This window comes from Phaethon aethereus (assembly GCF_964289735.1).
Source record: "Phaethon aethereus genome assembly, chromosome: 6".
Taxonomy (NCBI): domain Eukaryota; kingdom Metazoa; phylum Chordata; class Aves; order Phaethontiformes; family Phaethontidae; genus Phaethon; species Phaethon aethereus.
The window spans coordinates 7712884-7725669 of record NC_138580.1 but is presented as its reverse complement, the minus strand read 5'-3'; the positions used below and the strand labels follow the sequence as shown (position 1 = coordinate 7725669).

At 35.5% G+C, this 12786-nt stretch overlaps 1 protein-coding gene across 1 annotated transcript in view; it reads right to left on the bottom strand.

Moving 5' to 3' along the window:
- DARS1 (aspartyl-tRNA synthetase 1) overlaps nucleotides 1-12786 on the bottom strand; it is a gene marked incomplete at both ends in the record, with an annotated part of 41211 nt that overhangs the window by 4224 nt on the left and 24201 nt on the right. Inside the window, 5 exons of the mRNA XM_082001164.1 lie at nucleotides 106-148; nucleotides 1162-1308; nucleotides 2269-2416; nucleotides 3582-3716; nucleotides 5792-5903. Of these exons, the coding sequence (XP_081857290.1) occupies nucleotides 106-148; nucleotides 1162-1308; nucleotides 2269-2416; nucleotides 3582-3716; nucleotides 5792-5903 (585 nt within the window). The remainder of the gene's footprint in view (nucleotides 1-105; nucleotides 149-1161; nucleotides 1309-2268; nucleotides 2417-3581; nucleotides 3717-5791; nucleotides 5904-12786) is intronic.

The window sequence follows — 12786 nt, the reverse complement described above, 5'->3', positions numbered from 1 at the left end:
AAAAGTTGTTTTTACATGAAGTAGGCATTTATACCAACCCAATGACTCCATGACATCAGATTTCAGATTAAATGACGCATTTATTTATTCTAACACAATTGTTACCTTTTCCTTTACCAGGCGTCCCAAGAGCTTTTCATTAGGTGTGCTGAAAAAGATTATCACCATGAAAATTAAGTGATTTAAAATTGTACTGATTATATACTTCATAAAGCTAAAAAGACTTCAAGCTACAGATCTGCTGCACCCTGCCCTTTAGAAAATCTAGTACTCGTTTCTGAATGTTTTGGATTGTGCAGACAGTAATTTAAAAAATAAAGTGTATTTACTTCTGTTCCTCAATATTTTGTATTGGTCGTAGAAATCCCTTAAACTGACACCTACAGATACTCTTGTTCTTAATATAACGACTTCCTAGTCACCATATTCTGATTACTGAAGAATTTATTTCCTATTGGCATGTACCTTGTGCAGACATTTCTTCTTAGGCACAGTGATAAACACCATAAGCAGTTGTTGGGGAAATTATTTTGCTCTATCAAACTCTTACAACTGAAACTTCTTTGATGCACAGATTGTTTAACTCTAAAATCACGCACTGTCCTAATGATATTGGATATATTATGGGAAAGAACAGATTTTTTTTTTTTAATTTATTAAGTATGTTTAGAAAAGTTTATAAATAATCAGTTAATTAAATCCGTCTTTCAGTCAATCAATGGGAATGCAATCATGATTGCTTAATCATTTTCTTGAGCAGTAGAAAGAAGAAATGGGAAGCTGTTACTGAAAAGAAAGGCCTTAAGATTGAGGAATCTTTTTGTTTAATCCTATTCAGAGACATGTGGCAATTCACGTGAAGGACAGCAATTGTTAGAAAAACAAATGCTTTTTATATCCTTAGAATGTTCAAATTACTCTCACTTTATGTTGTAAGTCATTTTCTTTTGGATTTCAGAGTTTGTACATATAGTCTATGGTAAAAGAAAGGACTATTTTCATATCCGTTCATTTCTTTGTCAAGAGATCTGGATAGAGGTACTGTTTATTCCTCTAAAAGCTTGTGGATCCTTCTTGAGGGCTCTCAGCTGCACAGTACAAAACTGACACTTTACTACCACTTTCACAAGCCTCTGACACATTTGTGTACTGCCGAAGTACCTCAGATCTTCTTCATCACCCATCTCAACACCAGCCTCTCTAAGCATGGCCACAGCTTCACAGTATTCCAGCCTCAGAGTTGGTTCCAAAAACTTAAATGGCTCACATGGGAACTGTTTGTTCACTGTCTGAATCTCAGTTTGGAATCTATATAAGAGGAAACAAGAACAAAAGCAAAATACAAAACAATCACGAAATGTACTCTTCTTGCATCTAATAATGATTTTGCAATGGCAATACAATTTTGCCACAAGAGGTCCCTCTTGCAACATAAAAAACTGTTTTAAAGCCACTTCTGTAGAAATTCTGTACAATCCTAATGAAACTTTTAATATAAGTTCATGTACCTACTTCAATGATATACATGTCAATATTTTACTATTCTGTTTTATCCCTTTTGTAAGAAATAATTGACTAGGTCACATTTTCACAGTAAAGACATCGAGAAATCATCCCTTTGATTTGTAATTACCTGTGTCGTTACTTTGATTTGGGTAACACCCTATTTCAACTCTAAAAAAGAAATTTCCTTCTAGACAGATGAAGAGATTTGCATTTCTGCTGGCAAGATAGTCTAATTTGTAAGCAAATGAAAACCACTTCCTAAACTTCTGGCCTGGCTTTTCAATGAGTTAGACTGTGAATAATGGAAAATAATCTTTGCTGCTTTCATGGCAGAGATGCAGGCTCTTACAATAAATTTGATTCAGAAAAACTTTCTTTGACAGTAAATACTAATTTCAAAATAGAACAATCAGTCTACTTGTAGTGGCACAAAAAGAAGGATGTTTTAGACTAATGATGGATCATTTCTGTTAGAAAGTCCATTCAACAGTAAACAAGTTTTCTTAGTGCAAGCTAGCATACTCTAGGAGATGCAACTCCGGCTAAAAATAGACCGTTTACTGGCCTATGGCTTGAGTGAACTTTAAAAGTCAGGCACAAAGAAATAGTTAAGAGCAAAGCAAAAACGTTTGTTTTGAAGTTCTGTTGTAAATCGGATTACTAATGATTATCTGACAAGCTGAGGATAAAATGCTCACCCATTTTGTAGTTCAGTGCAAGAGATCTCAAAGTTGCTCATGAAATTAAAAAAGCTCTCATTACCTTTCCTGAAGTCCCTTGAATATCTGCACCAAGGTATCTGCAATTTCATCTACCACTTCATGATAGTGATAGTTAAAAGCCATTTCAATATCCAGACCAACAAACTCAGTCAGGTGTCTGTGTGTATTGGAGTCCTCAGCTCTAAATACTGTAAAATTAAACAACAGAAATTCTAACTGACCTGGAATTACCATTCCATTTTGAAAAATAACACTGACAATCAATCACATCAGCATTTGGAGCAGGCAAAGCTGTCTTTAGACATGACAATTCTCACTGAAAAACAAACAAAAAAAACCTAGCTGCCTCAGAGCATCATTTATAACAACAGTGACAGCATTATTGTAGCTGTGGTGCTCAAAGGATACAAGACAGACCAGACTTGTAGAGGGGTGACAGAAGTGGAAAAAACAGACAAGCTTTCAGGTACACAAGAACTTTCAGATTTGAAAACTGCCTTTTTCAGAGGAAATGGACTTGTGCATGTGTGTTTTTGGTTTTTTTTCAGATATATGAGTCTAATATAAACATGTCTTCCTATAAACCATGACTCATTTGTCTGTAATTAACAAGAAATTTAAGATCTTCTGAATTACTTGCACTGTTGTTGGTTTTTTTAATAAGTTGTTATTGACTTGTTTTCCAGTATTTCCAGCTTACTTTATCTTTAAACCTGTCTTTGAGGTCTTGGAAAAAAAGGGGTTTTTTCTAATATAAAGCTGTATTACCACCTAAAGAGGCCACGTCCTATCAGCTTTTGAGAGCGAGCATGAGATTGGAAATTATTAATTTTTTATTATTTACTGACAGCTCCGTTAAAAGTATGTGTTTTCTAAATAAAGTTGTTTGGTACATATACAAAAGCAAGGGATAAGTGTATGTTAATATGCAATCTGAAGTACATAAAACCTAGCTTGCCGATTTTAACTTCTTACTACTGGGCAACTAAATGCAACTAGGCAACTACCATGGTTAATAGGAAACTATGGCTTTAGTAATCACAGTGTTGTTCCATGTTTTACTAACTTCATCAATTATCAATTTCCAATGCAACTCTATTCTTTCTCCTCACGGAACAGCAGGCACTGGAGAAGAGTACTCCACCCTTATTTCAGCACTTTAGTTTTGTTCCAGCAACTTCTCAACCTTACTCTCATTAGTCGTCCCAACTGAAATTTGTGTTTGGTAAGTGAAACTATATTAAGTGAAACCATTCAAAGCTTTTCAGTGTGCATGTTATCTTATTTGTACCACATTTGCTAAAAGCCATGACTGCACAGTTCACACTTTAGACAAACCAACGCTTTTCTTACCTGGACCAACGCAAAAAACCTTTTCAAAGTCAGCACATATACACATCTGCTTGTACAGCTGTGGGGACTGAGCCAGGTAGGCACTGCTTTTGAAGTAAGATACAGTAAACACATTGGCTCCTCCTTCACTGGCAGCTGAAAAGCAAATACTTGCAGTAATTATTAAAATAAAAATGTAAAAAATAAATCAGAGGTAGAATGATAGTCTGTTTGTGTTACATTTAGAGATCAGAAGGTGATTTTTCTTCAAAGCATATTAGAGGAAAAAGATGTATTTGCATCCATTAATGCTAAAGGAAGTTTTACAGCTCAGGACTATCACATATTGTCTTGCAAATCTGCAAATTTAGTTGGGGTAGTTTAAAAATGTTACTATTCCCAGCTGTCCTTCACTTTAGAGTGAGAACAGCAGAGAATGCATGCTTGTACCACCACATCTACTTGCAGCCCAATATTTCTGTGGAAACCAATCTTTATCGGTGACGTAGGCTGCCAGGGGTTAACTGCAGAGGCCGAGATGAAAGTACATATCCTGTTTTGCCAGGACCATCCTCTCTAACCAAAGGCATAAATATCTCTCAGAGCCAAAACAGATTTACCAGAGGGCATCTTCCAAAGGTATAAAGCTTTTCCTCAGTTTGAGGCAGTTTTCTTAGAAGGTTACCTTGAGAGAACAGGAACCAAGAACACACGCATTTGAATCCCTTACTGCAAACTGCCTACCAAAACTATCATCTGAGTCCCTTTGCCTCTCCATTTCCCAGTGTGTGATATGAGAGTTGTAGCTGCCTAACTTGCTAACAAAAACATGCCAGTGAAAAATGTTAAGATAACTCTAGGTAAAGTACTAATTGTTATCATTACTAACCACTCTACTGAGATTAATGTTCCTTTTCTTTCACTACCACTACTGCCACTGAAATGGTTTCAGTGAATATTTAGTTATTTTTGAATACAGGTAACTTTTAAAATCTCACATCTTAGAACAGCTATGATATTTAAATTTGAAGTTTAGTAAGGATTGCATCGACTTCATTTAGTTATTTTTACAAAATATGATCTCATTCAAACAATAGGATGCTTGCTTGCTTGCTTTCAATGGTACACTGCACAGTAAGAATAGCACACTTCCTCTCAAAGGTCCTACATAAATAAACTACTTGGGAGTCTTTAGTACTTCATGCTGTTTCAACTGTCTATCTAGGAAAAGAGTTATCTAATCTTATACATAAATAAACTACTTGGGAGTCTTTAGTACTTCATGCTGTTTCAACTGTCTATCTAGGAAAAGAGTTATCTAATCTTATGGTTGAACGATACTTTCCATGTTGAAACAATAATTGTTTACATGTATTTTGTTAAAAAGCCCTTTATCTCAATAAAGAACTGGCTTCAAAAATATAAGTACAGAATTATAGATAATATATATACTGAATATAAAATTCAGTAGGCAACATGTATGTATATAATGAATGTACATACAATGAAAATAATAGAAATATTCTGTCCTACATTTTGCAGGCCATGTGTCTTAGCAACGTCAACAAAACCTCGAAGAATACTAGTAAGACGGAAAAAACCCATCCATCAGTAGATCAAGTAATTTGACTTTTAAAAACAAAGCAGATCCACAACAGAACTAGAAGCAAAAATCTACATTTCCAGGCTTTTACTTGGGCTGAAGCTATTACGCCACACTTTCAGAAAAATAATCTACCACCTTCTATTCAGCCATATGCTCATTGTTGAAGAAGTGACATACTGTATATAATGGCATTATCTTTTATACCATTATATGTTGTTTGTAACTTCTTTATAATGGAAGCAGCTTTCAATCTACATTAGAGTGGGGAGCTTTTTTCATACTGAGAATGGAGCTGGCAGCACTCAACATTGAGAACACTGATTTGAAGAACAATGCATATGATCAGACATCTGTATTTAACCAAATTAAAACTTTAAATGCACTGCAGAGTACATAAATCAGGTATATATAATATTTGTCCTGTCATTCTTTTAACATTCAAAATCAGGAGAAAAGTAAAGAACAACTTTGATACCTACTAGAAGGAGTTTGCTATGTTGCATCTAAATTAGAAATAAAACTTTTATCTTTTTTAAATAAAAACTTAGTAAACTTTTGGCATATAGATATGTTGAGCAACAGTAAAAGAAGCAGACCTGTAGCTGCTGGATCACATATACAATACCTGAAATGATTTTGGGAGTCTGAATTTCCACAAATCCCTTGCGAATAAGAGTTTCTCGGAAAAGCTGACAAATACCAGACTGAAGGCAGAAGATTGCCTGACTAGTGGAGGTCTATAAGAAGAAGATAAAATAATGAATCCTACGTTAGGTGTTTTTTTTTTCCTGAGTCTCTTACTTTTTCTGGACAGCTAGAAAGATGAATCTCTTCTCTTGGCAATACTTTATTGTTGTATTTGCCTAAACAGAGAGAAGTGCAAATCACTAATTGTTTATTACAAACAGAAACATCAAAGGAAACAAGAGCAACTCCTCATTTCAATTTATGGCATATTCTGTTATAAAGGAAGCACTATGGTCAGTTCTACATTTAAACAATCATTGATTTATGAGATGTAGTTCTGCAAATAAAGGTTTTATAGTAAGAAATTGAATAAAAACTCTAAACCTATTAAAAACTGAACTAGAACAGCTGCAGTAATATACAGTGCATGATAAAAGCAAAGCCCTCAATAATTTACATAAGGTAGAAAGGTTTGTGTCTCTATTAAAGGCTAGCAAATACAATGTTTTTCATGTAAAAACACAGCCACATGTTAACCATGTAAAACATTGCCACAAAAACATCCCAAAAACAAGGTCAAAACTTCCAGCACTTAAAGCAGTCTACATAACACCTGATCATATGAACTGCAGTTCTTCTGTCTTTTCAAAATTTACTCCAAAAGTATATTTAGCTGAAAAGAAAAGTAAAATTAGCCGAACTGATCATCTACTTTTTGTTTATGTACGTGATAAAGTTAAGCTACTTATCTGGTTAGCAAATACCTACGCTAAGTGTTCCTGTAACACTCTTGAGCTTTAGCGTGAAGAAAAAAAAACCCTCAGTGAATACTGAAAACACTGCAATACGTCAATACTGAACCCATATCTGATTTTGTGCCTGCAGCATTTAAGAGCCGACAGTTAGCAACCTAGAAGCATATATAAAGCCTAACAAATTTTTGCAAACAACTAAGAGAACGGTTCTTTACGACAATCTGCGTCATAGCACTGTTTACTTCTCCTTTCTGAAAGGTACCCAACTTTTCAGTTAGGGTAAGAGCAGCCTTGTGGGCTTTTTCACATGACTCCAAGCAAACCACAAAACAAAAAACCCCCAACCAAAACAAATTATATAAGCACCCAAATTTAGACAGTCAGTCAGTAGATACGTTGAAATAAAGCTACAACCATCATCTCTGCAAGATAAAGATAGCGCTTCACTGAAAAAAACAAAAGAAAAACTATAATAATATGGCAGATCTGTAGCAATTTGGAGTTATTTGCAATTTTAGCTGACCAATAAATATCTCAGGATTGTAAGTGGTTGAGTCTAGTACATAATAGCTGGCAGCTCTCACTGTCTGATAGCATTAACCACAGCTGCTACTCCCACTACTTTCAAAATGAAGGAAATGAGGTTTTGAGCAACAGTTATAAAAGTACCCTCAAACTTTTTCACCTTTTTTACGCAGGTCTCCCAGAATCAGACACACGCTAAGACTCTGCCTAAGTTCTGGGCATAATTTGGCAGTGTTACATCAAAACACCAGGATGATTCACAGGATAATTTTTTTCCTCTTTTTTTTTTTCCTCTATCCTTCTGATGAACCAACACTAGTTTCATGCTAGAGCAAGTAAGAATGCAGTCCTAAGTCATATAGTCCTAGGAAAAAGAAAAATGGTTGCTAAACCCAATCTGAAAGCAATTAATTGGTCTGTCCCAGAAGTGTGCACAGAAACACAGCCAGTCAATAACTAACAGTTTTCCACTAACAATAGTTCATCAGGTAGTAAACTTCTCCTGGCTTTACTGAGGATGCAGAGCAAAGACTCTGTCTTCCTAATCCCATCAATAACGATAAATTACGCTTAAAAAATAGTATTTCTAAAGCAGCCAAATTCACAGATCTGAACAGTGAAGCTTTTATGTAACTACAGACCAAGGAAAGAACAAGCAGCAAATCTCCGTACCTCAAATTAGATCTGACAAGACCACTCTTCCTCCTACCAAAGGTAGCCGAGTTTCAGTGCCCATTCATTCAAAGACTGCCAACAAGGATAACTGTTGAGAATTTGTGATACTGCAGTCTCTTTGTAAGAATTAAACAGACTAGCAAGACATTTGAGATAAGCTCCTGAAGAACTGCAACTGTCAACATGCAGTGGAGTTAAATGGATGACATCAGAAGTTCTATGTGCCACTACAACTTTCCAAAAATTTTAAAGATGATGCTGTATCTACATATGGAGCAAAACTTTTCAGATTTAATTACATCCTTCACACTTGTATAAAGTTTAGGACACAAAGAGAGTGAATTTATCTTAAGAAAATAATTCAGGCTGTTATCCTGTCTTTAGCTGAGCTGCTGGTATGTGTATTACCATGTTTGGTACACTGGTAAGTAACACAGTTACCATGAGTTACCACACTTAGATACAAAACAGCAAACTAAAGACAGAGACAGCTATCAAAATGAATGGATTTTTACCTTTGCCTTAAAAAAGATTTTGCCATGGCATTCTTTTCCTGTAGTGTTTACTCTAATATGAACTATTCCATCTAGATATTGACAAACTATCTTATCTGTGACTACAGCAAACAGAGTAAATATTCCTTCAAGAGTTAAGCAGAAACAAAACCAAACTTACGCCACTTAAGTGGTGTTGCAGTTAACAGTGTTAATGTTTTAACTCAGTCTGCAGAGTTGATTTTACAGCAAAACTCTTTATTTTTAATAATCACCTTTGTTACAGATAGCAGAAAAAAGATTTAGCTAACAATGCGGAAATAGGAGTTTCGGTCACAACCTCACTCTAATTTCACTTGTATGCTTATTATTTAAATTCCACAAAGCAAAATACTACTAATAATATAAACAGAGCATATTTTAACACTATAAGCAAGATTATAAAAACAATTATCATGCTTCATTCAGCACAAGCTGCAGAGTTAGAATAACAGCCATGTAAGTTGCCAGAGACCAACAAATGTGTTTCAGTAGAATTGATGGCAGTTAACACCTTATGTGATTATATCTCAAAGAGGTGCGACTGAGGCACAGACGTGCAAAGTTGTGAACTCTTCTTTTTATTCTCATGTCAGCTGTAGAATTTGTTCTACTCTCGCCTCAGTTTTGCTTTTCTGTTTGCCTGCTCTAACTACCTGTCTTCCACCATGAACAATCACTAAATGCATAAAGTAGGCTAAATAAAAAGGGAAAATAGTGCAATCTATATTCCTCTAAGTAATATACATTGTTTTAAATACTGTAAATAATTTTGTAATTCCGCTACTATATAAATGAGCAATGAAGTTTTTGCTAGGAAATAGGATCTATGTTAAGTAACGATTTTTAAACCCCATAGTGATTGAAGTCAACTTCTATTCAAATTTCAGTATTACTTATAGTACAAGAAGATATGAACATAAAGTTTCTTGTCTAAATGACTAAAACTGTGCTATGTCTTCACCACCAAATCACTACCCACAATAAAATAAACTGTACATCTGCTTGTTCATTACAGCTTGAATTCAGTCTGGAAAAACACAGCTTTTGCAATGAGTAAATTGAATTCAACACAATGAAATCAAGCTTGAAGTAATCAAGTATTTTGAAAAAAAACTGCATTAAGATCAGCGTAGAGTTGGATTACCATATAACACAGACTGACATCCATAAACTGTTAGAGATAAAACTTAATGTTTATGCTCTACTGTGACCAGTTTAAACAGGATAATATTGACCCTAAAAAGACTATGCTTTGGTCTCAATGAGCTGTGCATTAGCAGACACAATTATAGCATCCGGACTGCAAAATGCATATAATTCAAGTCAAATTTGGACAGATACTGTCAAGATAAAAACCCTGCTGGACGTCAAAAATAAGCCAGAGCAAGGACATCAGTCAGGTCCATTATTAAAACTTGATGAACCTGGATTGATTTTTTTCTTCAGAGGAAGACATACAAAAAAGCAAAACCCAAAAGTCAGTGTTTCACTTGTCTTTTCTTCATTGTTTTTCACCTACTGCAGATCTTAATGAAATATGGTTCCTGTAGGTGTTTTTACAGATATGGGAAGTCTACACACCACTGAATACTTCAGTTAAACTTAAGAACAAGTAGACTTAGAAAAGTAAAGATCTAAAAACACAGTCAGTGCTCCAGTTTGCCTTTTTTAATTGTTCCAATAAAGGAACAGCAAATCAAACATCTCTAGAATCAACTGTTTTGACTTTAGCCTATGACTTTAAAAAGAAATACTTAGTTCAACAGCAGTTTCCTCATGGTCACCTGTGGTTATGTGAAAGAAAATCTAGTCTATACAAGGACTCTTCTTTCTTCTTACCACCTCTCTTGTCTCTACATCCACATTTTTTCTACTCCACAATTATGTGATCTGTATTTTATGAGTTAACCCATCAGGAACAGATTCAGTCTTCGTCAGTCATCGTTGCTTAGAAAGGATTTTTAAAACCTCTCCACCCTAAATAATCACCATTTTCCCTCCATACATCAGCATAACAACTACAGCAACAGCTTGGGATCTTGGCATTTAAGTACTTCTCATCCCTAGCCTTAAAAAAACTACCAGACACCTCTGGAAGATCTTTGTCAGCAACCAAAATGCAAGACTGTTAAAAATACAGTACACTACTCAGTCTATTTTCACATGTACACAAGAATGGAAGTCTTGCAATCTTTCTAGAATATTTTGCATTTTACATCTCCACTAATATAATTTCCTTATTATTAATTGCAGTCCTTCTATTGCATCATAATCAAACTCTCCTTAGGATACATCATAGCTGGATGGTGTGATGCCATTTTTGGAAATCTAGTCCCTTTCATTCATGCAATAACTGAGTTTCATAGCTCAACTTTATCACAGTTTGGCCCTATCCAATGAACTCCTTAGTTAATCACTACTTAAAATTAGTTAAAGTACCTAACTACTTTGAAGAATGTATTTAAAGGGACAAAAAGAATTTTAATTCCATACTAAGGACTTTTTTTAGTTTGAGTCTAGCCAAGATCTATGCATTTAGTTTGTTGAATCTTTCTCCAAAAAATAGTATTTCTCTTCTTGATGTTTGACGACATCCTTCTTCCTTAAAAAACTGGGGCACTGAGGAAACCAGAACTAGATGGCACATATATCTGTGGTTGGACTTCTGCCCACACTTGGAACCGATCATCACAGCATCTCCGTTAGAACTACTCTGTTAACATTTCTTCCCCGCTGCCCATGATTTGCTTTTCCTAAAAGGAAGAGATATGGGAGAGCAGTGGCTAACAATGGTTTCAGGTATCTCTCTGAGCTTTTAGCACATCACGTCTTCTAATCCTCCTTAGAACGTGCCTACGTATGCAGTGCATTTGAAACACGAGGGGCGCTCTGAACTCCAGCCTATGTAACCAAATCACCGAATGTCAATTACTACTTGGAGGCAAAGCTCCTGCAGAACAAACAAAGAAAACTTATGAATAGGCATGAGCCTACTGTTCCAAAGTAATATGCTTTTGTTCTGAAACAAATAATGAAATGTGCAACAGAAGATACACACGGAAATGTGACACTGTCAGAGACAGACACTTCTCCCATGCACAGGAGGAAGGCAAGGTAGATACCTAAGCCTAATCAAGGCAAAGCTGTGGCCAGGTTATATCCAGCCATGGGTGCATGCAGAGGACAAGACATAAGGCACTGAGATTTGATGTTTCAGCCTTCCATCAGTTTCGTAAAAAGTTAACCTGAATTCCTGTTATAGCATGAAATAGCTGTTCAGCACCACACCGCGGCAGCTGTTGGAGATAAGGAGAAAAATAGCTTCTCTAGAAAGCAGAGTTAAGGTTCAGACCTCAAAACAACGTGTCAAACGTTGCTGAATAAATGATGTACTGACAATGGTTGGGACACGTAAGTTAGAAAAGGTCATAGCAGCATCCACTTAGCTCATCAGCTGTACCCTCCAGGCAAAACGCTGACAACTAATGTTCTAGTACTATCCTGGCAGAGATATGTAAGAAGTATTGGGAGAGTCCTGCTGGACTACTGAATGTCTGCAAGGACAGAAGAATTTTAGCCGACCCCCTTCTGTTCCATCTCTTGTGTTTATTCTGGTATTACAGTCTTCCTTCTTCCATTACTATATACCTTCTTAGGTTTTACTCTGCAAATGCCCTCATCCAAATTACAGCCAAGGCTATATTCATGCCATTTTTTCCAGCTAGTGTTTTTAACTGTTACTTTCTTTTGTATTGTTTCTCTGTTTTCTTTAGGGTTCATGGCTCTTTCCAGGTTATAACACAGGTATTTCATTAATTTAATGGATTTTCTTAAGTTTCTCTGGAGTGCTGTTGAGTATTTTTCTTCATGACCAGACGTTCAAGTAAAACTTGGCACTTTGAGGATCCCAGACTTCTCCCTTCTATTTAGCACACTGCCTTACCACTACCATAAGCCGATGATCCTTTAAATGATTTTCACTTTCAACCATTAGTACAGAATTCTTTTGATCAAAAGCTTAATTTAAGACACAGATGAAGAAACCAATATGATGAGATACTGAGTATCCTGAAAAGTAATCACAAATTGAAGTTCCTCAGTAATATACATAAGGTCAAGTGAAAAGCAATTAACTTTGGTCCAAGTAAAACAATTTGCACAAGTAGTTTTAGTTGCTGAAATAAGGATCAGATATTCAAACACTTTAAGCATCTCAGTTCCAGAACTTTTCAAAATTTTCCAATAAATAGCTGATTTTTTTGTTTTATTTCCCAGGTCCATATATTGATTTACTGAGAAACTGTCATTAGCAGAACTTTGAAGGCATTACTAGATACACCATAAAAATGAGCTAAGCACACTCTTCATTCAATGAAAAGTTAATTAAAATTTTACTGTGGAGAGCCAAATATGGGAAAAGACCAGAAAGCCTCATTTCAGTA